This window comes from Cetorhinus maximus, chromosome 4 (genome assembly GCF_964194155.1).
Source record: "Cetorhinus maximus chromosome 4, sCetMax3.hap1.1, whole genome shotgun sequence".
Taxonomy (NCBI): Eukaryota; Metazoa; Chordata; class Chondrichthyes; order Lamniformes; family Cetorhinidae; genus Cetorhinus; species Cetorhinus maximus.
The window spans coordinates 118,233,425-118,256,885 of record NC_135882.1 but is presented as its reverse complement, the minus strand read 5'-3'; the positions used below and the strand labels follow the sequence as shown (position 1 = coordinate 118,256,885).

At 42.4% G+C, this 23,461-nt stretch overlaps 1 protein-coding gene and 1 long non-coding RNA gene across 3 annotated transcripts in view; one reads left to right on the top strand and one right to left on the bottom strand.

Moving 5' to 3' along the window:
* LOC144679836 (transcription factor E2F5-like) overlaps positions 1-19,237 on the bottom strand; it is a 42,366-nt gene extending 23,129 nt beyond the window's left edge. The window contains exons 1-4 of the mRNA XM_078540677.1: positions 19,015-19,237; positions 8,734-8,843; positions 6,738-6,899; positions 2,975-3,018 (exon numbers count right to left, since the gene is read on the bottom strand). Of these exons, the coding sequence (XP_078396803.1) occupies positions 2,975-3,018; positions 6,738-6,899; positions 8,734-8,843; positions 19,015-19,185 (487 nt within the window). The 5' untranslated portion in view covers positions 19,186-19,237. The remainder of the gene's footprint in view (positions 1-2,974; positions 3,019-6,737; positions 6,900-8,733; positions 8,844-19,014) is intronic.
* Positions 1-23,461, top strand: part of LOC144679837 (uncharacterized) — a 216,087-nt gene that overhangs the window by 21,919 nt on the left and 170,707 nt on the right. Inside the window, exon 2 of one of the 2 annotated variants that reach the window (XR_013576431.1) lies at positions 89-726. The exons of the other annotated variant lie outside the window; for it this stretch is intronic. This is a non-coding gene — a long non-coding RNA (uncharacterized LOC144679837). Of the gene's footprint in view, positions 1-88; positions 727-23,461 lie in introns of those variants that run through there. 2 annotated transcript variants of the gene reach the window in all.

The window sequence follows — 23,461 nt, the reverse complement described above, 5'->3', positions numbered from 1 at the left end:
GAGCAGAAACCCAACCCTGCATATATTTTAAAACTTTATCCTTATTACTATTTCTTAGTTTTAAACTGGATTTTTCTGCTGAACACAGACAATTAAGATGGTTGACCCTCTGGAAATTATCCCCAGCAGTCTCCAGAACAAAAGAATTCTCTTCTCAGTTTCAGGAATGTCCCACCTCGTTATGCCTAAGGAGCTTCTAACAGACCACCTGGGACCTTACAGACCAATTTCAAAAGGAGCTACAGGAATGCCATTTGCATTTCATAAGCCAACCTTGCCAATGGAGTCCATGGATCTGTTGAGACAATGGCTTCCCAAGTGCCAAACCCTCAACATGAATGGCACCCCTTTCAACCCATAATGGTTGAGACATCTTCAGTCCTGAAAACAAAGCCAAATTCCAGATGTTGGATAAACATCCTTTGTTGAAGTCACTGTGGCAGGGATGGTCACATGACCCAAGACTCTGGGCTTTTGGACAATTTAATATTAACTTTCTGAGCTGTGAAGCCAGTCTGCTGTTTAACATCCAACTGGCAGGCCACACAGAAGCAAGCTCTGTCTAGGGTGGCCCACCAGCCCACCAAACCTGACTCCACTGGAAGAGTTTGTATCCTTGCCAACAGAACTGGCACCATCTCTGAGTGCCTACTTCAACTTGTGATATCAACACCACCTGAAAAAGCGCACCTTATAACACTGGTCTCCAGTCAACCGACCATTGAATGCCAGTTGAAAAACTTCCTCATTGGACTCTGACTTTGGGACTCTGGAACTGACGTGTACCAATATTCAGTTTTTCTGTGGTCCTTGTATTGTAAACCTTTCCTCTATCACTTCCTTTACTGTGCAAATGTGGAGTGGGAAGTTGCAGATGCTCCATTTCGCAAAGTTTGAATGCGTACAATAAACTAACCTGCTGAATTAATCCTAACTTGAGTTTGTTGTGGGATTATTAGTAAAATTTGGATCACACAAAAACCGAGGGGTTGGGAAAATACACCACTCCCTACTTTTAAAAAACAAGCTTAATTCAAAACACCTGTTTACAGACAGGTGGTAAGAGGAAACCAGTGCTGTTTGAATTGACCCTCTCCTGTTGGTAACATAACTAAAACATAGGACTGGTCGCTGGAATTTTTAAACACTGCATTGTAACATTTTAGCCAGTTGTATAAATCCAAAGGAGATACAGGTAATAAGCAAATTTAAAAAGAACAAATTCTGAGTTTCCTGAAAACATAGATGTATGTATGAACCATTGAATTCAACTTGATATCCCATACAAGGTCATTTTCTCCTTTTCCCTTTTTAATTTTTAGACTCTTCTGTGCCATACAACAGGAACTAACCTCTACCTGGAGATCACTGTACTAGAATATTATTAAACTATTAACAATTTATATTTATATAGCACATTTAACATAGTAAAATGTCCAAAGGGTGTTTCACTGCAGCGCCATCAAACAAAACTGACACTGCAACACAGGAGATGTTAGGGTCAATGACCAAAAATGTGGTCAAAGAAGTTGGTTGTAAGGAGCATCTTAAAGGAGAAAAGAGAAGTAGAGAGCTGGAGAGGCTTTAGGAGGGAACTCAAGAGCTTAAAGCCTTGGCAGCTGAAGGCATGACTGCCAATGGGGAAGTGTTTAAAATCGGGGATGCTCAAGGGGCCAAAATTGGAGGAGCACACAGTGGGTTGTGGGGCTCGAGGTGATTACAGAGATAGGGAAGGGCTAGGCTACGCAGGGATTTGAAAACAGTGAGAATTTTACAATCGAGGCACTTTCTTCACTAGAAATCAAAGTAGGTCACCGAGGGGTGATGCGTGAACAAGAAAAGGTGCAAATTAAGACACAGGCACCAGAGTTTTGGATGACCTCAAATTTACATTAGAGCAAAACATGAGAGGGCAGGAGTGTGCTGTAATAGCTAAATCTAAAGCTAACAAAGATTTGAATGAAGAGTTTTAGCAGTTGAGCTGAGCCGGTGGGGTGGGAGTCGGGCGATGTTGTGGAGGTGGAAATAGGTAGTCCTGGTGAAGGCACAGATGTGTGGTCAGAAACTTATCCAAGAGTCAAATATGACACCAAAGTCACAAACAATCTGGTTGAGCCTCATACATTTGCCAGGGAGAGGGAGGCAGAGTTCATTGCAGGACCAGAGACAATGGCTTTGGTCTTCCCAATATTTATTTGGACAAAATTTCTACTCACCCAGTACAGGATAGCAGAGAAGCAGTGTGATAATTTAAAGACAGTGGAGGAGTTGAAAGAGGTGGTGGCGAGATAGAGTGGGGTGTTGTGACTGCACATGTGGGAACTGATACTGTTTTCAGATGACATTGCTGAGGACCAGTATGTAGATGAGAATTAGGAGGGCCCCTAGGATCAATCTTTTGGAATACCAGAGGTTAACGGTGCAGGAGCAGGAAGAGAAGTCATTTCAAGCAATTTCTATTCCTATCTATCCACTCGTAGCCAGTCTCATCCAACTGAACAATGGTGGAGAGGTACTGGAGGAGGATGGTGTGGTCAACTATATCAAAGACTGCAGGCAGGTTGAGCAAGGCAAGGAGGAATAGTCTGCCTTTATCGCACTCATGTAGGATGTCATTTGTGACTTTAATAAGAGATTGAAGAGAACAATTACTGAAATAAGAAGCAAAGCATGCTCGTTACTCAATTTGTTCACCATTACACTAGTTCAATTCCAATCTGATGCCATTGAGATACTCATCAGGGTGGTACTCAGTGGAGGGGCATAAATCTTTTCATTGGAGTGTAAAAGAAAAGTAGAACTGTCCTTGGACCAACATTACCACCTCATAATAGCTGGCCTTCAACTGACATCACTGACATAGCAGCTGGCTCAGAGTGGTATTAGTCTGAGAGCAGGTTGGTCAGATGTGGATGCATAGTTGCAGTGAGAATAAACAATTAACAAAGAATGGTAAAAATGGATATTGACAAACCTTGAAAGCACTTGCAGACATCTTCATGAGTTGTATATGCCAATGTAAAAAGTTAAGGAGATTGAAATAGAGCTGTAAACGCATTTAAATAGCAATTTTGTACTGAGCTAAAGTTTAGCAATGCCACTGCAGATCCTTCTTCCTCTTTAGTTTCACCTTCCTCTGACCCCATCGCTTCTTCAAATTTCAATTTTCACTATTGCCTCTGGCCTTCCCTTCTGGATCGTAACCCCAAAAAACATCAAGTCATTTCTTGCAAGATTGTCACTGACCTCATCTCCTCTGGAGATCTTACCCAACATAGTCTGTAACCTCACAGTGCCCAACCCCATAACAGTCCACTTCTACCTCAAACATGACTGCCCTGGTAGGCCAATCGTTTCAGCCTGTTCCTGCCCCACAGAACTGATTTATCTCTATTCTTTCAGTCCTTGCCCAGTCTCATCCTACCTCTGTGAATCTTGCTACATTCTCGTGTAGTTTAAAAGCTTCCAGGTTCCTGGCCTAGTTTCCTTTGCGCCATGGATATACAAGCCCTCTACAGTCTACCAGGTCAGCCCAATGGCTCTCGGTTTTTTCACTGAACAGAGTTCCAACTAGTCCCCAGTCCACTACCTCTCTCCTCCACCAATATGTTCTCATATTGATCAACTTATCCTTGGATACTACTCATTTCTTCAAAAGGTGTTGCTATGTGTATCCATATGGGTCCGAACTATGTCTGTTGTTTTGTGGGTTACGTGTTACATCCTTTGATCCAGTCCCACTAAGATTCTCCTCCACACTCCTCTTTTGCCAGTCCATTGATTATTGCATCGATGTAATTTCCTGCTCACACCAAACTGGAAAAATTCATCAACTTTGCTTTCAATTTCCATCTTTCCCTCATCTTCATTTAGTCCATCTCCGACACATCCTTTTCTGGACTTTTCTGTCTCCATTTCTGGGGTTAGGCTATCAAATATCCACTATAAGCCCAATGGCTTCCAAAACCAACTTGACAACACTTCTTCCCACCCCACTTCCTGAAAGGGCTCAATACCATTCTCCTAGTTTCTCCACCGCATCTGTTCAGATGATGTCATCTTCCATATTACTGCTTCTGATATAAGAACATAAGAACTAGGAGCAGGAGTAGGCAATTCAGCCCCTCAAGCCTGCCCCGCCATTCAATACGATCATGGCTAATCTCATTTTGGCCTCAACTCCAATTTCCCGCCTTCTCCCCATAAACTTTCAACCTGTTACTGATTAAAAATCTGTCTATCTCCTCCTTAAATTTATTCAGCGTCCCAGCATCCCCTGCACTCTGAGGTAGTGAATTCCACAGATTCACGACCCTTTGAGAAAAATAATTCCTCATCTCTGATTTAAATCTACCACCCCTTAGCCTAAAACTATGGCCTCTCATTCTAGAATGCCCCACAAGGGGAAACATCCGCTCCATGTCTACTTTGTCTATCCCCTTTAGCATCTTATATACCTCAATTAGATCTCCTCTCATCCTTCTAAGCTCCAGCGAGTATAAGCCTAAACTGCTCAACCTCTCCTCATAAGACAAGCCCCGCATCTCTGGAATCAATCTAGTGAACCTCCTCTGAACCGCCTCCAATGCAACTACATCCTTCTTCAATTAAGGGGACCAAAACTGTGCACAGTACTCCAGGTGCGGTCTCACCAATGCCTTGTACAATTGCAACAACACTTCCCTATTTTTATGCTCTATTCCTTTAGCAATAAATGCCAACATTCCATTTGCTTTTTGAAAATCTTCCTTTTGCCCCATCTGATTTCTGTTGATTGTGGTTGGCAGGGCCTTCGACCAGTTCTGATCCATTTCCTGTACTTCAATTCTCACTTCATCCCCTCCCTCCCAGAGCTATGATAGAGTTTCCCTTGTCTTCATCTGCCATCCCAGCAGCCTCTGCCATTTTCATGACCTCCAGTGTGATATCACCAAACACATCTTCCTCACCTCTTTCATCAGCCCAATGGTACAGTTTCCTTCACGCCACTGTGGTCCACTCAATCACATCCCCAACACCAGTATCTCTTTCCATGGCACATTTCCGTGCAATTGTATGAGATGCAACACCTAGTCTTTTATCTTTTTCTTCCCACCATCCAGGGCCACAAACATTCCTTCCAGGTAAAACAGCGATATTACTTGTATTACTTTTGATTTAATGTTCTGTATTTGCTGCTCAGGATATGGTCTCTTCTAATCTGGGGAACTGAATGCAGATCATTTTCATTTAGTCCACAAGAGTGACCTGAGCTTCAAGTTGCCTTTTGCTTAAATTCTCCATCCCCACTCCCAATTTGCCCTCGGCCTCTTACGCTGTTTCAATGAAGCTCAACCCAAGCTTGAGGATGAGGAACAGCACCTCAGTTTTTAGTTAGGTACTTTACAACCTTACAGCCACAACAATGAGTTCAATAATTTCAGATCCCCCATGGTTTGACTTCAGTTGTTGGAATTGATTTTGCTAATCCCATTTACACCTCCTCTAGATGCATCTTTTGTTTCTCTACTTAGCCCATTACCACCTTCATTTTACATTGCACCATCATTCCTTTTGTCATTTAATTACTCCTGCCTTCTACCTTGTCACAGACCTTGCCTTTTTTCTTAGGCAGCGTTCTCTGCCAATGCCACGCATGCGCAGTTGTGCTGTTTTACTCCGTGACGTTATTGCAAGTGACAAGAGCAGGCAGCGGCCAGGACCAGAGATGCTTATCAAACAGTTGTTAAAGACAGCGATTAAAAATGTCTCACCTTCTCTGAGTCAGTGGAGCGGAGAGAAATGGAGCTGGGGATCAGAATGAGAGGCTTCTGACCCAGTGATGGCCACAATTCTGGATTACAACCTTCATATTCCATGTTTGCAGCTCTGGGGCTTCTTCCGGTTGGATCTTATTCAGATCCTGAAGCAGTTCACCCAGTTTCTGAGCCCCAAGGCGGGCAGGCAGTTAGGGCACATTCTCCTCAGAGTTTCTAAATCTCCCACTCTGGATCCTCATTCCTCACAACCTGTACCTGTCACTGGGAAGATGCCCCAGAGCTGCAGATGTGGGATATGGAGGTTGCAATCCGGAATTGCAGCCATCACCGAGTGGATCAGAAGCTTACCCTCCCTCCCCATCCTAATCCCTGGAAACCGTGGGGAGGTCTCACCCCAAACGGCTGCCTGCCACAATCCAAATAAGCTCCAACCAGCACGGTGTCTCCTGTAAATGATGTCATTGGTTTTCTGTGCATGTGTGGACAAATGTGCATGTGTAGATGGGTATTGGTGGCCATCTTGCATTGTCAGGAGAGACGCTTTTTCTTAACCCCTTTCCCTGCCTTGACTTGTTTAAAAACTGTTACAACACTCACCTTCACATGAAAGATCACTCACCTGGAACATCAACTGTTTTTTCTCTTACATAAGCTGCCTGACCTGAGTATTTTCAGAATATTTAATATTCCCAGCAACTGCAGTATTTCACTTTTGTATTAGTTTTCCCAATTTGATTTAGATCTCCTAAGTCTACATTTAACAGGTATTAATCTGTATCCATTGTAAATCATATGCTCCATATGAATATGCCTCTCAGCTCAGTGTCCCTCAGGTAACATTGAGGAAGGTTTAAAGGTATAGGAGTGTCCTGTATTTAAAGTTACAATATTCCATGTAAAAACACTGGACTGTTCAGTCTACACAGAATGTTGAGTTTATACAAGAGGTACAGAGTGTTGCTCAACTAGAAAGGATATCTATTATTGTGTGTGTTGTCAGTTATATTTTCAATACTCTGCTGTAGCCACATCTTCTGTTGATCAAGTTCTTTCTCCTTCGTTTCCAGTTCTTCAATCTCTGCCTTTAGGCATCTCAACCGATCTATGATTTCCTTTGTATTGCATCCCGGACCAACACCTCTATTAAAAGAAAAAGAAGCCAGTTTAAAGTGAGAAAGTAATTTTACTACTTCCATGATATAATCATGTCTTCATCCAACATATGAATTAATCATTACACTTATTAGATAACAAAAATAGCTTCAAAATAATTTTTTTTTCCTGACAATCCAAAATTAAGACAAATGTTAGTTTCGCACAATAAGTCTCTCATGCATAATTCAGCATGTAAGCTATTTTACACCCACACCATTGTACATATATATTTACTCAACCCATATAAAAATTTCACAAATTTCACAACATGCACTATTATAGACATGTTGCTTAACAAACCAAGTTAAAAACACATAAAATACATTCTCCCATCCGTCACAGTAGATAAAATGCACAAAATGTTTGAGATACAAATTAGCATTTATCTATAGAGATGTTGATACACACACACACACCTGTTTATAAGAACAACTGCTTTTGTATTGGCAAGCTGGAGGATATGCTATTATACATATTTCATTGTTATATTTTAGGAATTTGGACTATGTTGGCATAGCATGATTTTGATATATTAGATATTAAGGTTTCTACTACTGAGCTAAACTCAGTTCTCAAGAAATTAAAAGTCACAGGACAGCGGGGTTGACGTTATATGCATTAATTCAGACTCCTTTTCTGAAATTATTTCAGAAACAAGAGCCGGGATTTTCTGCGTCGAGCATGTTTGGTGGCGTGAGCGGACAATATCGCACGATCGGTTTCATGATAGCGTGAAACCAGTTTGCGATCATCCGCTTACGTTTCCCCCCATCAGATGTCAGGAACCTTTAAGCAGGACAGAAAACAGAAAGCGATGCACTCATAAGCATATAAATATAATCATTCAGCATAGGGGTGGTCATTGGGCGCACTGGATAACTCTTTAAAATAACTGGTATAGACACAATCAGTGCCACTGCCCTGCTGTTTCACCATTGCCGAGCAGTTTTTGTTTGACTATATATCTAATTTTGAAATTTACTATTAAATCTCTTTCTACCATCTTCCTTGGTAGTGTATTCCAGAAAATAACACCTTACTGACTTAAAAAAAAATTCTCCTCATCCCCCCTGGTTCTTTTGCCGACTACCTTAGATCTGCATCCTCTGGTTACAGGGCCTCCTCCCAGCAGAAACAGTTTCTCCTTACTTATTCTATCAAAACCCATCATAATTTTGAACTTCTGTCAAATCTTCTTTTAACCTTTTCTGTGTGAAGAAAAATTCCAGAATTACTAGTCTCTTAATATCCAAAGTCCCTCATCACTGGTATCATTCTAGTAAACCTTCTCCACGCCCTCACCAAGGTCTTGACATTCTTCCTAAAGTGTGGTGTCCAGAATTGGCCATAATACTCCAGCTGAGGCCAAACCAGTAATATATCAAGGATTAGAATAATTTCCCTGCTTTCGTAAGCTGTGCTTCTACTACCATAGCCTATGATCTCATTTTTTTTAAAAAGAAGTCTTATAAACTTGTCCTGCTACCTTTGAAGATGATTTATGCCAATGAACCTCCAGCTCTCTCTGTTCATGCAATCCCTTTAAAATTGTACCATTTAGGTTATACTGCATCTCCTCATTTTTACTTCAAAAATGCATCACTATACTTTTCTGTATTAATTTAATCTGCCGCATGTCTGCGCATTTCACCAGGCTGACTATGTCTCCTGAAATCTGGTCCAGTGTTCTTCAGTTTTCTACATTACTATGTTTTCTGCCATCTGCAAACTTCAAAATTATGCCCTCTATAAAAGTCCAGGACATCTAATTATACATAAGAATCTATTAAAAAAAAGATATTCTGTTACTTGAACCTACTTCCATTGGATGCTGTTTTTTGATTTCTTCTCAATTAAGCCAATTCCTTCTAATACATTGGTGATATCATATATTCTCCTTTTCTGCCTCACTGCAAGTATGTCAGCAGCCTGTTGATAAAGAGTAAGAACACACATATATGGTTAACAAAAAGGTACTCAAACTAGAAGTTCACTTATTACTGAGGTAATTTTAACAGGAAACATCAGTACATCAAACGCACTCATTTTTACTGAAATCTTAGAAACATTAATACAAATCAAAGTAGAAAATAAGTACATGAAAGATAAACATCAGATTCACACGGGTCTTCATTTGGCAAAATACACACAATACCAGCAAAACTGTAGACTGATTGGGTATAAAAATTGGGAGACATCAAGAGTCCAAATTTTGGTTTTACAGGAATTGAACAATGACAAACTAGGCATGGGAGTGAAGGCAACACAAACAAAAACAAATATTAACAGGAAATGCTCAAAATACTCAGTAGGTCAGGTGGCATCTATGGAGAGAAACCAGAGTTAATGGCCCCAATTTTAACTCTAAACGAACGGTTTTGAGCGAGTTAAAATAATGCCCAATGCTTCAAGTCATTGATGTTTTGTCAGAACTGGCAAAAGTTAGAGATGTGACAGGTTTTAAACAAGCACAGAGCCAGAGGACAGGGGAACGATTCAATAAAGAACATGCATTTAAATAGCATCTTTCACAACCACCGACTGACCTAAAGGACTTTTGAAATATAACCCTTGTTGTATTATAGGAAATTAGGCAGCTAATTTGCAGATAGCAAACTCCCACAAATAGCAGTTATCATGACCAGATAACCTGTTCTTGTGATGTTGATTGAGGGTTGAATATTGGCCAAGCCACTGCTCTTCTTCGAAATTGTCAGAGTGCTTGCACTTTCATCTGAGAGGAAAGACTGGGCTTTGCTTTAATGCCTCATTTTAAAGATGGCACCTCCAACTTTGCAGCACTTGCTGAGTAGTGCACTGGAGTGTCAGCTTTGATTTTGTGCACAAGTCCTTGAGTGGGGTTTGAACCTACAACCTCTGACTCAGAGGTGAGAACATGACCAACTGAGCCACAGCCAAAAGAAATGATGGTGCAAGCAAAAGGAGATAGTAGTGGGACCAGGAAGAAACAAAATGTGGGTCTAGAGAAGGTGTAAATGGGAATTGCAGGCTCATCACAACCGCAGTCCAAAAATAACAAGAGCTGAGATTATGATCTGAATTGTTGAACTATAAAGCTAAAAGTGCTTGTTCAAAATATGAGATGCTGTTCCTTGAGCTTCTGTTGAGTTTCCTTAGAATAGTGTAGGAGAATAAAGGCAGAGAGGTCAGAGTGGGATGGAGAATCAAAAGGATAAGAGAATAGAAACTCTGGGCCCTACTTGTGGACTGAACTGAAGAGCCAAAAGATCACCCAGACTGCATTTGGTTACCCCAAGAGAGGATACTGCACTGTAAGTAGTGAATTCAGTATACTAAATTGAAAGGAGTGCAAGTAAATTGCTTTTGCTCTTGGGAGGAGTGTTGTGCTTGCATGGAAAGGTGCAGGGAAGGGGAGCAGGTGTTGGAGTTGACGGAGGAGTGGACCAGGATGCCGCAAAGGGAAGCGTTCCTTTGGAATGCTGTAGGAGGAGCAGAGGATGCGTCTGATGATGGCATCATGTTGGAGGTGGAGGTGGCAGGATTGGCAGAGGATGATCTGTTGAATGTGGAGGCTGGTGGGATGAGGAGCAAGGACAAAGGGAAATCTATCATGGTTCTGGGAGGGAGAAGAGATGAGAGTAAAAGTGCGGAAAATAGAATGGACATATTCAAGGTGCCAATTAACCAAGGTGGAGGAGAATACTCCATTGAGAAAAAAGAAGACATATTGGCTTCGTCAGAACAACTGCGATGGAGACAAGAGAATAGGAACAGTCCTTACAGGAAGTTGTGGGAGGACGAGGGAACCAGTAAACATTGGTTAACAATATGACCCCAGAAATGCAGACAGAGAAGTTGATGAATGGAAGGAAAGAATTAGAAATGGACCTCGTGGAGGCAAGCTAGGGTTGGAAATTGAAAGGAAAAATGATTACATTTTCCGGTTTAGAACGAGACTAGGAAGCAGCCCCGATACAGTCATCAATATATTGGTAAGGGATCTGTGTAAGACTGGAATAAAGAATGTTCCACAAAAACGCAGCATAGCTAGGACCCATGCAGGTTCCATGGAAGTGCCATAGCTTGGCATGAAGGGCCATGGGTAGAGGAGCATGAGGTGGCATGAATGGAGCATGGGGAATGTTAGGGGAGGGTGAAGGGGTGTGAAGGGTGAAGGATGGAGGGCCTGTGATTTTACTCTAGCTGGAACCAAGTCCCAAGGTAACGAGGTGGACCTTTTAGACAGACTGCCTCCACACCCAGCAGTTCCTGTGGCTGCCTCCGCATTTCTTCAGCCTACACCCGACCCCCCAGCAATGAAGATCCCTCCTTTGCAGGCACTTTCTCCAAAGGCAGGCAGGCTGAACTGGGAAACTTACTGACTCCACCCCTCTACTCTCATTGAGGATGAAAATCCAGGCCAAATATTCAAAATAATCTCCTGTAAAACAATAAACCTCCAGATCTGGAGTGTTTTTGTTTTGACAGCTGGACTGCAGAATGCTGACGAGTGTCTGTTCCACCTTCATAAAAAAAGTCTGCTGCAAAAATATTCAACTCTTTTTAAAAGAAAATTACTAAAGTACTTGATTTTATTGGGGGGGGGGGGGTGCGGGGGAATGGCAAGATAAAGCCAACTAGATGCTCAATTCATGTTAGAACAGAAAAGTTCTTCCAATCTCAATTTCTAGAAGAAAAGTGGCGTGGCACAAAAACAAATCAGGCAAAGGGCTGGCCTGTGGCCAGGGAAGACAGTATGGGGTTGGAAAGCAAGATAATTTCAGAAATTATAAAATTCTGATAAGATCAGGAATTGCTTTGCAGTGTCAGCCATGGCACAGTTGATAGCACTCTGCAACTCAGTCAAAAGCTTGCAGTTTCAAGTTCGATTCCAGTGACTTACGCACAGAAATCAAGACCAACACTCCAGTGCAGTACTGAGTGAATGCTGCACTGTCAGAGGTGCCTCCTTCAAATGAGATGTACAACCGAAGCCCCGTCTGCTCTCTCACATGGTTGCAAGATCCTCAATTCTATTTCGAAGATTAGCGGAGTTCTCCCTGGTGTCCTGTCCAATATTTTTCCATCAGTCAACATCACTAAAAACAGATTATCTGAGTCAATATGACACTGCTGTTTGTGGGAGCTTGCTTTGTACAAATTGGCTGTTGAGTTTCCTACCATCATTACTTCCACCCTCAGAGACCTGTGGCAGAGTCGGTCACACTGTCCTCCTTCAATGCCTTTCTTCTACCCCAATGTGAAGTTAAAAGTACTAAAACATTTGTGACATCCTGGGCTCAAAAAAGTAATTATATAAGGGCAGGTCTTTTTTTCCTAGTTGGATGGGGTCCATTTTAGAGTTATGTTACTAAACACATGACAAAGTAGTTTTTTCCCTATACTCTTCTGAGTGTAAATATATTCATCAGAGTTAAAGTTACAACCAGTTAAAAGGTGCTAGCTATTTTCCTTCTGTCTTGTGATATAGATGAGATCATTCAAATCTGTACTTCAATTATGAAGTCTTCATTGGTCCTGTCATTGACTTTTGTTACATGGCCCTTGTCAGTGTCACAAGCAAATCAAGCACCGCAGTTCTTTGTTTAAATCTGAAGCACTGTCTTAATCAGATAACCTCGTATTTTCTGGAAATGAAGTAATAAGTCAAGTTTACCCAACTTTCTAAGGTAAATCATAGGTACAGATTTCAGATGATCCTGAGAAACTACAAATATCCCTTTGTTGAATGTCATTCCCAGTAAAATGCATGTCATATTCATAACTTTAAACAAGGACTGTGCTCATACAGAAGCTTCTGGAATTGCCTTTATTTAAAAATGGACACTGATGAACTGTTAAGATGGGTGCCAAAGGGGTCAGAAAGTTCTGAACTGAATCATAATTGTGGGGGGTATCCCCCTTGAATGGGCAGGCTGAGGCAACATTCGTTTGTGGAATTCTTGTCTGCCATTGTTCGAAAGTTTACTCCAAAGAGTCAATGGACTCTAGACTCAATGAGTGGAATCATCCGGTCGCATTGGCAGAGAGTGTCATAGCGGGCGTGAGCGGACAATATGGTAGAAGGCCAAAAAAACCGTCATAAAACCAGTTTGTGATTGTCCACTCCACCTGTCAATGGTGCGTTACCCATCACCACATGTCGGTAACCTAATTTCAATACTTCAGCATCGCATTATAAGCCCTTCTCACCGGAATAAATCCCCCATGCTGGATCATCCGGGCACAGCAACTTGTTTTGCAACTGTACATAAACGACATGCACCTGGCGATCTGCACTTTGCTCAAGACTTGGTGGCTTGTTTACCTACCTACCTTGCTTCGGGCTGCACTCGAGGTCATCAGTACCAAGCTTCACGGGCAGCACCACATCACTTTTAGGGGGGGCTCACGGGCAGATCTCTACCTACTAGGCCAGCCGTAAGGTGGGAGCGGCTTTTCAATGGTTGCAGGGCTAGGGATTGCTTGAGGAAGGGGGAGGTGTGGCCTCAGGCTGCATGGCGAAGGCTGTACTGGGGAAGGGGGGTATCCAAGTGGGCACATGTTGATCTGTGCAAGTGGCCTCACAATGGTGAGGGCTGAGGAGGCAATCTTCGGAGGAGATAAGGCCAGATGGAGATATGAGGGTGTGTGTGAGAAACTGACAGTGAGTGAGGTGTCAGTGAATGTGCGATGGCTTTGAGAGTGTGAGAGTTTAGAGTAATGAGATGGTTGCCTCACCTTGGTGGCACAGATGAGATTATTCATTCTCTTTCTGCATTGCATGGCCAACTCTCTTCTGTGCAGATTGGCACTGACCACCACTGCCACCGCCTCCTTGCTGGACCTCCTGCAGCCAGAGCGGGGGTGGAGGACATCACAGCGGGCCTCCAAAAGGCATTCCAGTGACGGGTCACTGAACTCTTCTTGGCGTTCAAGGCCATGTCTTCACTGGAGCAGTCCTGGGCTGCAAGCATTGAGAACCGTGTGGGTGGCTACAGTTTAAATATGGCACACGGAGTGAGGAAACAGTGAGGTAATGGTGTGGCGGGCGATTCAGAGGCCTCCCGCTAGCAAGATGGCTTGTTTCCTGAGGCTGCATAATTAATGAGGTGGGAAGCAGACAGTATGGTGCGAAAACCCACCATTGCAGCTGGTGGGTAAAATGCTGTTTTTCATGCCTGCTACTGCACTTATTGCAAATCTGGGATGATTCTGCCTTATGTCTCCAGATTTGCAATGTAACAAAGGAAAGCTGACGATTCCAGTTATCCACTAATTATGATCACTGGAAGATGCGAAAGATCATGTAGGATCGGAATTCCCTCCAACCGAGGAATTTATGGAGCATAAAACCAAAACCCATGGACATGTTTTAGCCTCATGTTTTTTACCACACGATACAGAAACCAAACTGCAGTCAACAGCACAGGGCTGTGCAGCAAGGGGTTAATTTGGACATTTAGTGAAAGATGGTGGCTCCTCAAAAGGGTTTGGACATTAACTGATTTCTATCATGGAGCAATGGTACCAGGAAAATGCCATTACCTGTCATTGGCTAACGCAATTAAGAGACTGATTACCCGATACAATGGCACAAGGAACATGCCATCAATAAAATACAATCAAGGAATTGTAATGCAACTAAGGCCTGTATTACAAACAATAGTGCTGGAATCTGGCATCACAACTATGATTGGCCCCTCTCAGGGAGAGGAATAGGGTCATTCAAACCTTCATCAACCCTGGAGCCAGGTGCTGTTACTGTATTGCCTCAGAACAGCAGGAATATTGATTAAGCAATCTGGGGTATATTGTCCATGGCAAGACCGTATTGCTTCAACCAGCATGAGCTGATCATATTTGTCTGGACTATGTGTAGAATAAACTAAGAGTGCTAACTACTGGACATTAAAATGAGCTGACCAGGCCAGCAGCAGAAATAGTATAACTGGGAACAGAAATCTTAGGATGCCACCATTTTCTGCAGGCAGTCAAGGAAGTTGGTACAGTCTGGTCAACCCCACCAAGGAACCTAGAACACCACTGGAAGTCCAACCAAGGGGTGATCAAAGTATTAAGTTAGGAAAAAGGTGGGGGTTTAGCCTCTGAGGGGACAGGGTTCTGGTTGGAACTGTGTTGTGTGATCGCTGAATGCAGCCCTTCTCTGAGGGCTGTGGGTAATTCAATAAGCCGATTGTGAACTACCAGAACAAACTTGTCTCGCTGGTCATTCTGTTCAAGCCATACACTTGTGAATCTGGTGTCACAAACTTGAGTGAGAGGAAGGTCTCTGAGGGAGAACTGGCGGCCGCACAGCAGGACACCCTGTAGGTGATATGGCTGAACAGACGGCACCACGGACAAAGGAGGGGGAGGAAAAGCAATCCTCCCGTGACAATGGAAATGAGGTTACATAAGTACATCTGTGAGAAGTTAAAGCCAAGTGAGGCTTGGTTAAGAGAAATAGCTAATTGAAAGGGTCTGTTAGGACAGTATATCAATGACTGTTGACCATGTGACTGAAACTGGTTCTCTGGTACTGAAATCCTTTTATCCCAAAACTCAGAAGAGGCCTGTGGGCAGTCTGTAGAATAATACTGACAAGACAATAGCTGCAAAGGAAGGCTGTGCCACCATCTTTGCCTTTTATGAACTGAGAAATTTAAAATTCTTTTTAAAAGCCTACCAGCCTGTTTCCAAAGCTGTGAGTTCACTGTTAAAGAAATTGGACCACCTGATACAACAGTCATGAGTGCCAGACTTCATGACCTGCTGAACTTCATTCTCTTTGAAGGAATCCTGCAAAAGATCTGGGTATCTGACCCCACCAATCTGAATTTATCTGGACTACAATTAAAGAGTGGGTAAAAGCTTCCTTCTTCACTGGACTCAGACACATGAACTGTTAACTACTATTTTGGTTTTTACTTGTAAAAGTGCATTATCTTCTTTAATTGTATCTATCTTGAGTGTGTGGTGTGAGATTTTTGTGGTATTTAGATCTTTCAGGGTGAGTATATTTACACCCACAGAAGTCTGATGCTGGTACCTTTAAAATTGACCACACACTAAATGGGGATTTAGAAACACCAAAAATCTACATTTTCAAAAATAACCACACTGATAATGGCGAAAAGGGAAGGGAATAGGGGCTTTCAGTTCACCTCTCCTCCTTCTTCTGTCCATTACATTAAAGAGGATATGCTTTAAACCACCGTGCATTTAACTAGACCATGTCACACAAGATTAATAACAAAAGAATCAGCATTGAAAAATATTTCAATATACACAAAATATGCAACGCCAAAAATTCCTTCACTGCACAGAACTTGCATTTGTATAGTATCTCATCACATTTCAGGATGTCCCAAAGCACTGCACAGCTGCTAGGCAAATGTGGGACTTGCACACAAACTCCCACAACCAAGTGAGATGAATGATTAGGTCATCTAGTTTAGTAGTTAGTGATGTTGGTTGAAGTACAAACGTTGACCAGAACTCAGGAAGGCATTCTGTTACTGTGACCACAGTGCATTGCCTCAAGTCCTCTGACTCCTCTCTACAGCTTTTGACATAGTTGGCCACATTATCCTCCAATATCTCTTTGTCGTCAAGCTTGGGAGATTATCCACTTTTGCTTCCGCTCCTGTTTCTCCAGTCATAGCGAGAGTATATGTCTCAACAGTTTCTCATTTCAACTCGCAACATCACGTTGGGAGCTTTTCAAAGATCATTCGATGGTTTCCTTCTCTTTGTCACTTTCACGTTGGTAGCATCATCCAGAGACATAGGGCAGAATTTTCCCCCCGTTGGGGAGGAAGTTCAGGAGCAGGCGCATGGAGGCGTGCCTCCGATCATCGCCCCACCATTTTACGTGGATGGCCTGTGACGTCCACCAGGAAGCGCGGCACGTTCCCTGTGCGACCGGGGGGGGGGGGATGGGGGGATTCTGAGCCGAGAGTGCGCTCTTTCGTGCATGTGCGCGAAAGTGTGCACTCATCTCCCTGAGGCTAAATGCTGCCTCAGGGAGACCGGCTCCAAATGTAAAGATGCTAAAAATAGAAAAATAAAATTTCCCTGACATGTCCCCTCATGTGACACTGTCACATGAGTTGGGACATTTCCATCACTTTTAGTTAAACTTTTATTAAATTTTTAAAAACCTACATGAAACCTCATCCCACCCATGGATGAGGTTTCATGCTTTTTCCGAAGCCTGCCAGGGCTCCCGGCCTGCCCGCCAACCTTAAGGTTGGACGGGCAGGTCCATTAGTGATGTTAATGAGTTTGTCAATGGCTTCAATAGGCCATTGACAGGTCGGCGGGCGCAAAGCTGATTCGGCTGAGCCCCCGCCGATCTGAAAATTGAAATGGCGTGGGGTGACGTTGGGAGCTCCGGTCGAGGTCATCCCGCATCATTTTACACGTCGGCCGGCGGGCGGGCGAGCGGGCCCTGCACCCCCCCGCTCACCAGCCAGGAAATCCTGCCAATAGAGTCAGCTTTCACTCTAATGACACCCAGCTCAACCTCTGATAACCTTGACTCATTCACTGTTACTCTATATTGTGCAATTTCCTCCAGCAGAAAATTGGGAAAACTGACATCATAATCGTTGGCCCTGCTATAATTCCCTACTCTTGCCTTCTATACCATTGTGACTTCAAGTCCTTCCTGACCACTATCTTAGGCTGGACAGGATCATTCACAACTTCAGCAGCTCATTCAACTTCAAACTAAGCTACCTTACTCGCCATTAAAAAAATGCTACTTCTACCACTACTGCAATGCCCACCTCCTCTCCCTTCTCAGCCTTTCTCCTGCTGAAAAACTAATCTATCCCTTTGTCACCTCTAGATTTAAATATTCCAATGTTTTTCTAGGTCAACCTCCCATTCTCCACCCTCCAGAAACTGCAGCTCATTCAAACTTTTCATATTCCAGCCCACAACGCACATTCATCATACATATCATCAGAGATCCACAGTGGGTAACCAGAGGCCAATGCTTAGGATTGAAAATTAACACCTTGCATTTCAATTCTTCCATGGTTTCACACCTCCCTATACGCAACTTCTTTTTGAGCCCTACAAACACCCCCCCATCCCAACTTCTGTGCCCACATCCCCCCGCCACCCCAAAATAAAGCACAAAAATAAACTCCAACATTGGATTTCCTCCTCTTTCATCCCACATCAGCAGCCATATTTAAAAGCCATCCTTTCAATGAACTTTTGGTCACCCCCTTATATCTGTGGCTTGCCATCCAGTTTTAACAACATGTCATTATTAATCACCTTGGATGTTTTACTACATTACAACCACTATATAAATGCAACTTGTTTTTGAAATAGTAACATAAGGATCTTTTGTTAATTACTCAGTTCAGTGTCCCATTCTAGTGACAGCCCTCTACATAGTCTTTAAAAGCATGACAACAGTTACTCTTCTGTGGTCCACCACTTTTTTTCTTTCTTGGGATGTGGGCATCAGTGGCAAGGCCAGCAGTTGTTGCCCATCCCTAAATGAGTGGCAGTTAGATTGCTGTGGGTCTGGAGTCAACCATGTTGTGGGTCTGGAGCTCACAAAAAATGGCAGATTTCCTATTATAGGATACTCAATATGTTTTGCAATAATAGTTTCATAGTCACCATTTCTGAGACTAGCTTTGCAATTCTAGATTTACTAACCCTGCCATAGCAGGATTTGAACTCATGTCCCATGAGCCTTATCACAAAACTCTGGATTACTAGGCCAGTGATATTACCGCTCCACCACCTAGTTTAAGAACAGGTTTTCCATTTAAAAACAAAAATCACTATTATTTTTCACAACACGGTACAGCTGCTGGAATACACACATAGATTGCCTGTGCCTCAAATGACGAAGAGTTTGCCTTTGAGGAACCTATAATTCAAAATTCCCCAAATACACCTGGCCGTAAACAGCCAGTCTGGTACCAAAGAATGTGAGTGAAGCTTTTTAAGATTATGGTTCCTGAACTGTGAAGGAGACCCGAACTGGTGGATCTGGGTGTTATCCTCCCCCAGCTGCTGTCGTTTGTTTTTAACACATGTGCTCCCTCCCCTCCCCTCCAGCGGGTGAGGTGGCCCTGACCTGCTTGAGGTCCAACACTCCGTCCTTGGCCTCCTGCAGCAGCGACACGAATCTAGTGGTGAGGAGCCCGAGACTCTTCTCGTGGCGGCCCGGACCCGAGCTCGAGCCCGAGCCCCGGATTCCACGGCCCGCACCGTTCCAGACGCTCGCGTCACGGCCGGACTCGGCCATCGCCACGGACGATTGTGACGTCGCTGCAGCCGCGATCCAAGAATCCAATCAACCGCCGCGGAAAGCAATTTAAAATCCAGGAAGTGACGTCTGCGACAAGGCAACACCATGGTAACCGAGGAGCACAGAGTGCCCTGGCGACGGTTGGTTGATATGTCTGAATAAACCGCTCAGTCCCGGCTCAGGGAAAAACAGGGAGTTCAAACTTCAAGGGGAAAAAATGTTTAATTCAAATAACTCAGCGTTTAAACGGAATTTGCTACACTAGTTTTCCAGTTTTAAACACCTTAGTTACCCAGATAGTTTTCACTCTTAAGGACACCCAGCTCTACCTCATCACTCCCTTTCTCCATTTTCTGTAAATTATCAAACTGCTTCTCTAACACCCAGTACTGGATGAGCAGAAGTTTCCCCCAATTAAATATTTGGAAGACCAAAACTGTAAATGATACATATTTGAATATATTTATATATCCTGCATGGACCTGATGGGTTGAATGACCTCCTTCTGAGCTGTATGACTTGTATTTTTGATGCCCTTTACAAGTCCTGTTCCCTCAATGCCACATCTGTCCCTCTCCCTGGCAACTATCTGAGACTGAATCAGACTGTTTGCAAAACACTGGTGTCATATTGGACCCCAGGATCAGCAGGCCCATCCCATAGTAACCTCATTCAGCCCCACAACCCTCCAGGATATCTGCATTCCTCCAATTCTCAGCTCTTGAGCATCCCGTGTTTGAATCACTCCACCATTCGTGGCAATACCTTTGGTTGCCTGGGCTCTCAACTGCAGAATTCCAGTCCCAAGACTCTCTGACTCTCTACCTCTCCTTCCTTTTTTAAGATGCTACTTAATACTTACCTCTTTGACCAAGCTTTGGTCATCTGTCCTAATATCTCCTTATGTGGCTCAGTATCAAATTTTATTTGATAAAATCAATGTGAAGTGCCTTGTGTTTTATTGCATTAATGGTGCTATAATGTGTCAGGAAGAGATATTAATGTATACAATGTTATTGGAAATTTAAAAAAATAGAGGTTTAATCTGTGGGTGTGTCAATGTGTTTTATTTGGATTAAAGCCAGCTAGCCTGGGTGCTTTGATGTATAGTAGTTTTGAGATGTAAACAGAGGTAGAGGGTACATTTGCATTTTGCTGAATACAGCATTCAAGAGTGGGAGTGAAATCTTGCACCTAGCAGGAGACACCAAGCAATGTTTATATTACTAATAAAATTGGTTCTGTGAAAGGAGTTCAAAGGGCCTGGTGATACAATGAGAATTTACATTCAAAGGGGAGTGATGGGTTTTACAGAAGGGAGTTTGTGTATGCAGAGCAGAGGCATGTAAGATCAAAGCCTGTAAGGCTACAACTGTCTGCAAAGGAACCAAATTGAAAGGAACCTCATTTTGAATTCTTAAGGTGAAAATGCTTTGCCTGGTATCTGGTTAAGTCTATTGGTTATTGTTGCCTTACTGGAGGTTAATTTGGGAAGTTGTTAAAAGTTATGATAGTAATTTGTAGCCATGTGTATGTGTTTAATATAAAGTAAATTAATAAATGTTTCATTTAGTTTGATATAAAAACCTCTTGAGAATGGTCATATTCCTGAATTTAGAGCTGCAGCACAAAACATACCAATTGAAAATATAGGTTAAGATGGTTGTTCAAAGTTCCCCTCTGGGATTTTAATAACTTAGCCTTTACAAACTGCTGTGTCATTACAATTGGGGGCTTGTCCAGGATTAAAATTATAATTCCTTGATTGGTTTGGAATTGGTGAATCTTAAGGTTACGAGTATGAGAAGCACCTTGAATTCAGGAGTTGGTGAGGTACTTTACAAGTGGTGAGACTGCAAGATGGCTTTGGCTATTGCTAAGACTTGTCCGGGATTAGAAGATATAATTCTGATTGGGTTGCAAAAATTAAACGAGTAAATTAACAGAGTTGGCAGATAAGTTAAAATTGGGGTTACCTGCAGGGGCCAGGAAATCAGATATAATTAAAAGTATAGCACAGCATCTACAGTTGGAAGTGATACCTGACACTAGTGAGTCACAGCTGCAGGTAGTGAGATTTCAGTTCCAAATGAAGATGCTTGAATTTGAACAAGCAAAGGAACCGAAAAAACTTGAATTAGAAGCAAAAGACAGAGAATGGCTTTTAAAAGAGAATTAGGAATTGTGAAGATAGAGAAGGAGGAAAGAGAAAAAGGGAGATAGAGAGAGAATTCCAACCGAAAATGTTGGCAGTTAAAAAAGAGACTCCAGTAGGTGAGGAAGGACTTATCTCCTGAATTGAACCCAGTGGGGAGATGTTTAAATTTGTACAAGTTCTTCCAAAGTTTGAGGAAAAAGATATTGAAGCATTCTTTATTTCATTTGAGAAGCTAGCTAAACTGATGAAATGGCCACAGGAAAACTGGACGTTATTATTACAGTCCAAGTTGGTGGGTAGAACGCATGAGGTATATGCTTCACTATCAGAAGAAATGTCGGTGAATTATGATGTGGTGAAAAAGGCTATTTTGAGTTCAAATGATTTGGTTCCTGAAGCATACAGGCAGAAATTTAGGAATATGAGAAAACAGCCTGGGCAAACTTATATTGAGTTTGAAAGAGTAAAACAAAGTAATTTTGACCAGTGAATACGGGCTTTAAAATAGAGACAATACATGCAGCCCTTAGGGAAGTAGTTCTTTTGGAAGAATTTAAAGATTCAATCCCTTCAGTAGTGAGAACTCATGTGGAAGAAGAGAGAGTTGATTCTGTAAAACAAGCAGGAGAGAGAGCTAATGATCATGAGTTAGTTCATAGAGCTAAACTTTTTTTCGTCCCCCTTTCAAATCGGAGAAGAATAAAAAGTAGGAAGGTGAAAGGAGGATAGGTAGTCAGGGAAGAGAAGGAGTAGCTGGATGTTCCCAGGAAGCTTTTTTCTCAGAATAAAAAGAAAGGTGCTGAAGGTAGAGGTGACATTCGAAAATTGAGGTGTTTTCATTGTAATAAAATGGGGCACACAAAGCTAGTGTGTTGGAAATTGCTCGGAAAATCTGTTGGAATTATTGAGGTACAGAAAAGCTCTGGAAGTAAAAGTACTGTGGGTTCTGAGGTTCAGGCAGAGGAGAAACCAATGGTTTGTGTACAGGTGAAACAGGGAGAATCATTGATAGATGAAGAAGTGTGAATGTGTTCACAGTTTACTCGAGAATTCTGAGGAGCAGGTTGCAGAAATACTTAAAGATTTTGTGTGTGAAGGGAAAGTCTTTCCATGTGTACAGAGTGGAGTAGGTAAAGATGTTAAAATTTTAAGAGACACAGGGGCTAGTCAATCCTTAATGTTGTGGGATAATGATATTTGTTGTTCAAATGGAGTATTGCAGGAGCAGGTAATAATAAGTGGGGTTCATGGAGATGCTAAATCTATTTCATTGTGGAAGGTAAATTTAAAGAGCAGGTGGAAGACAGGTGAAGTTTCAGTTGGAGTGGTGGAAAAACTGCCTATTGCAGGGGTTCAATTTATTCTGGGTAATGATATAGTGAATTGCAAATGTGGGTGATGCCTATGGTAATTGAGCAGCCTGTAGAAGTGTTTTCAACAGAGGTATTGCAGAAGGAACATCCTGGATTGTTTCCTGATTGTGTTGTAGTGAGATCAAAGGCTCATAGGGAAGAACAAGCTAAACAAGTTCAAAGGCAAGAAGAAGGTGTTGACATCCAATTAACTGGCATTATGTTTGATAACATTGTTCAGGAGGAAAGACTACAGGGCAATTAGCTGAAGTGTTTAACACAAGGAGGTTAGTAGAGTTGCAGAAAAATGATTTGCAATTAAAGCAGTTATATCACAAAGCTTACTCAGAAACAGAAGCAAAATGTATTTCAGTATGTTATTACCTTCTGGGAAATAATTTAATGAGAAAATGGAGGTCAGATAATATCTCAGCAAATGAAAGCTGGAAGTATGTGCATCAGATTATCCCATTAAGGTCTAGAAATGAGATTCTGAGGATTGCTCATGAAATTCCAATGGGGGGACATTTAAGAATTAGGAAAACACAAGGAAAGACACAGAGGTATTTTTTTGGCCAGGATTGCATAGGGATGTAGTCAAATTCTGTAGAACCTGTCATACATGCCAATAACAGGTAAACCACAAGCAGTGATTAAACCAGTGCCTTTAATCCCAATACCAGCATTTGAAGAACCTTTTACAAAAGTCATGATTGATTATGTAGGACCCCTCCCTAAGACTAAAAGTGGAAATCAGTATTTA